This window comes from Harpia harpyja, chromosome 22 (genome assembly GCF_026419915.1).
Source record: "Harpia harpyja isolate bHarHar1 chromosome 22, bHarHar1 primary haplotype, whole genome shotgun sequence".
In the NCBI taxonomy this organism is placed as follows: Eukaryota; Metazoa; Chordata; class Aves; order Accipitriformes; family Accipitridae; genus Harpia; species Harpia harpyja.
The window spans coordinates 19494942-19499643 of record NC_068961.1 but is presented as its reverse complement, the minus strand read 5'-3'; the positions used below and the strand labels follow the sequence as shown (position 1 = coordinate 19499643).

At 36.7% G+C, this 4702-nt stretch overlaps 1 protein-coding gene across 6 annotated transcripts in view; it reads right to left on the bottom strand.

The window, feature by feature from the left end:
• Positions 1-1071: 1071 nt before the first annotated feature.
• Positions 1072-4702, bottom strand: part of DCUN1D2 (defective in cullin neddylation 1 domain containing 2) — a 29404-nt gene continuing 25773 nt past the window's right edge. For all 6 annotated transcript variants that reach the window (XM_052773789.1, XM_052773790.1, XM_052773792.1 and 3 more), the window contains one exon: positions 1072-4322. In XM_052773789.1, the coding sequence (XP_052629749.1) occupies positions 4243-4322 (80 nt within the window). In that variant the 3' untranslated portion in view covers positions 1072-4242. The remainder of the gene's footprint in view (positions 4323-4702) is intronic.

Below are 4702 nucleotides of genomic sequence, written 5' to 3'. Positions count from 1 at the left end.
AGAGTATTTCACAGCTTGTAAAAGAGGCACAAGAAAAAACTCATGGGAATTTGTCAAGTATATGCACCAACAAGAGGAAGTATTCCAATAATTATACTCAATCAAAATTTGAATGCGCTTAAGCTTCCCCAGGCCTTTCTCATTAAGAGGTAGGTGAACATTTTACCCGCTTGTCTGAAGGACGGAATTTTCTGCCTGTGGCTGTAGCAGTAGCTGCAGTTGTAGCCCCCTCTGTCAGCAGTTTGTAACAAATAAAGCCCATTTTAGAGGCGTGTCATCCTCACCTAATTCTACCCAGTATACTGTATATGACGCAAAGGTCAGAAAACACGTTTTGTTGAATATATTTTTTAAAAAGTTCTCACGGTTATAAAACATTACACTTTTTCCCTTTCAGAAGGGCTGTGCCTTTCGGTGTACCAGATGCTGGCTGGCATCAGCTGAGGGAAGCTCCTGGTGCTGATGCTTGAAAGGAGAAGAGCTTGCCATGGCTCAAGTACCAGCGTCAGCAGTTTTGCTGTTGTAGGAGAAGGAAGATGGACTCGTGTGATGCCAAAGCAGCCAGTGGTTGGTGAAACCACTGGAGAGGGATGCCAGCTGGGAGAGTACAGAGGACAACTTACTTGTTTTGATTTAAACTTTCAGAAGAGAATTAAGGACAGTTGAATACATACCTCTAAAGGTCTTTGCATGGATTTCTGAGCGTGCTGCTTCTCCTACAGAGCTCAGAGCCTAGGACTGAGCAAGACTTTCCCTGCAATTACACCTCTCCTTGTCAGTACAAACTAATGACACAAATTGCAGAGTCTGGTAGCTAGCAGGTACGTGTAGCGGATGCAGCACCACAGCTAAACACAGCGAGCTTCTTAAAAGTGTAAAGGTGCAGAACAAATATTTACTACAACTGCTCAAAAATTAATGAGTTACCCTCATTAATGCCCTCTTCTGACTGATGGAATAATAATGCAAGGATCTAATAAATTAACCAGAAAACAAAAAAAACCCAACTGGCCTTTGCAAGGCTTCCAAAGCAGAAAGCTGAGAAAAAACCATACAGACAGTTCGCATGACTGACTTCAATCCTTTATGTTGACAGTCCATTTATTCCTTTTTCCATTGCCACAAAATTTACACACATACAGCTTACTCAGCAGCAAATCTCTCAGGTGCATTGAATGAGCAGATGCCTGCAGGTTTGCTCTCCTTGGCATGACATACATGATAAATTACATTTAAATTTAGAATTGGCAAGTACAAATCCTATGGCTCAGTTTCAAACACTCTAGGATGTAAAACCGAACAACTTGGCATCAAGTTTAAAAATACATACCATATCTCTAGGAACTAGTACTGTATGCACTGAACAACTTGAAGACATCTGTACCATTTATGATTATAAATTGATCAGCCTCAGTGTCACCACTGTACCAGCTTACCTAAAAAGCGAATCAAGAGTGCCCTGTAAAGTGGAACTGTGGACAGCAGCAAATTATTAAAATATATAAGGAACTCATAATTTGAAAGCAGTGTATTTGCATTTATTTTCATGATTGTTCAAGTGTGAAGGTGACACTCCATGCTATTATTTATGGGAATGTAAAATGCATAAGTGGTTTCAAATGGGTAGACTAGGAAGAACAAAAGAAAAAGCATACTACGCCTAGGAAGCTGGCTGATAAGGAGGAACTCCTATCTTGAGAGTATTTTGCCCAGTCTTCCTCTGTTGGAAGGTGTCTTCCATGAAGGATCCTCACAGGAATGAGGCTTAAGAGTAAGCGAATAAGTATGTATATATAGAAACTGAATACTATGCTAAGCATCTTCCTTCTTCCACAGATTAACAAGGCAAAAAACCTCAACCCACATGCATTTTTTATGCTCTATTTATTTTAAAAGGTAGAAGGTTCATCAGGTTGATTTGAAGGAGTTCTCAGCATGAACAAATGTTTCACAAGCTCTAGCGCTATGAAACTATTCAGTTATATCACATACCAATAGATTAAACTACTTCTGGTCAGTTACATTATAGCTATATATTTTAAGTGGCAATTGTGTGAATAACAAGCATTCCACTGCTTTTGGCTGCATAAACGCACTTGATGTTATGAGATGTTACACATTCTACAAAGCCTACAGGACAGATACAGAAATGGCTTGTTTTGGGAAGGAAGAGTAGGTAAGTCAAATGCGTTAAAAAGAGCTTAATACTGTTTTTAAATCTCTGTTGACTTCTGTAGAATACCTGTACTTATGTACACAAATGCCTTTCTAAAAAGATGTAGTCAGTAAGTAATAATTTGGCTTAATATTACTTCCTAACTCTAGCCAGGAGAGAGAGGCAGCTGAAGACTGAGACACGGACATCTAGTGGCTGCCATGCAAGATCTAACATTTAAAAGACTGCTTAGGGTAAAAAGACTACTACTACTACATCACTCGTGGGGCATTTGTAAGTTGCCCGCTATGTTCTTACTAACAGGAAATTTGCTAATTTGTTCAAATTTGTCCTAATCCTGCTTTTTAAATATCATGCACAACTGAAATTCTCGCAAGCGGAAGAATGAAGTTAATCCTTCTGTATGCAGCACGTACATTTGTTCTTGTAGGCTGCATTGACATAAATGAAAGCTGACTGCTAATATGAAACTCTAAATATTAGAGTTTAAGAGAATATTGTAAGCTTTTATACCCTCACAACTACAAAATAAAACAGTATGCTGTCATGCAATACTGAAATGATGTGATCCAAACAGATATAAATTATATAACTTAATGCACTATTTTCTCCAAAATTCTTGCATCTATTCACCTTTGATTACAGAAAATATATTGATCATAGCTGTACATACTCTTTAGCATCTCTTTGTTTTAATAAACTTTTACAGTGGCTATGACAAACTCATTTTGATGAGGTAGCATTTAAAAAAGCACTGTGTGAAGACATGTTGAATAGTTCCTGGTAAAACTTTTTTGTGCTTAGGCATTGGAAGACACTGTTGAGAAAGAGGAGACTGACCTCTGTACACTTTATAATCAATGGCTGGTGAAAGGGGAGACACAAACGACTGAACAAATTCAGATTTGGTGAAAACTGGTCCAATGCCACTAGCCTTGAGATCAATGATACTGCATTAATTTACTCTTTTTTTCCCTTTAAATAAATAAAATTGAACGCACAATACATCCAGAGGCATGAATGCTTATCATCATTAACATAAAGTCTCCTTACCTCTAACTATTTCTCCAAAGTGGAAGCCAACTAGTTAGGTCTTTGGGCTTATTCATGTTTATTTTCTCTGAGAAGTGCCAGGAATTGCATTCATAACTATATTGCATTTAGCTAGAATTTAGGATATGTTTCACGCTACAAATAAAACTAGAAGTTATATTCCACCAGTTCATTATTTGAAATAAACACATAATTGAAGACTAACTGAATTATGATAATCAAACATGAATTATAAAAGCATCTTTGGTTGTTTAATGTCTACTTTAAAATGGTTAATAAAAAAAAGCTGGAGTTGCAACATAGCATAGAGCAGCAGCCCTTCCTCAGCAATGCTACTGTTACATGTCCAAGCACTTCAAGAAGAATAATGAGGAAGTTAACCTCACTGGGAGAAAACAGAAGGCTGGATGTAATCAGTCTATATATCTAGGACTTAAAAATACAAATTTAAAATTTTTGGCAACAAGTAAAAAAGCATAAGTGCTTTTTTGTTTTGTTACAATTCTGTATTAGGACAGATCCATGGAACTAACTTTTATAAAAATACAACATACTGCATAAGTTTTTATTTAGGGATTTAATTTATATACCACAAATACTGCTTTTAATATAAGTACAATATAATACAGTTTTATTTATGTAACTGCTGGTGTTCACTTTGGATCATGAACTGAATGGCATGCTGTGCTGTCAAAACTTTAATAAAATGGCCTCTAGTTAAACTTCTCCAAAGTATAAAATCATGCAAAATCTACATCCTATATGATACAACCAGTACAATAATTGAAGCCAATAGCCTACAAACAGCCTGGGCTATCTTCCGAGTTTGTTCTTGAAGCGTCCACAAGTCAGCCATTATTTTCTTTAGGCAGAAAGGAAGAATTTCAGTTTTGTCTGCAGAATCTCATCACGACCACTGAAACCAGCAACATGTGCACAGTCATCAGTCAACAAATCTTCATTACCTAATGCAGTTCAGAGCGCATGTTTAGTCCATATTGACAAGTCTGGGGTTATGAAGTTTTACGTTTTCCTCCTGTAACTACTGGTCGTGCATATTCCACAAAATCATCTATAAGAACAGGCCACGCTCCTAAAGAGAAGTCAAGCAATTCAGAAATTAATGTATTATTATCAGCAATAAACTGGTGTAGTCTCCAAATACAAAAGATCAGAAGCTCACTTTGACATTTCTGGCCTAGTCTAGCTTTAACACGCATGACATGACAAACACTTGAAAAACGCACCTAACTAATAAATTAAACATTTGAATCTCTTCTTGCAGCAATAGTTCTTAGTACATACAAAATGTATTTAAAGCATAAAAATCCACACTACAAAGTTTATAAATGTTAGTTGATAGCAAAACCATGGCATTCCTATTAGAGCCATTCATAACTTTGGAAATATTTCTGTACACAGTCATTCCAAAACAGGATTTGCAGGATTAGTAACAGAGTGGAAATTGCTTTT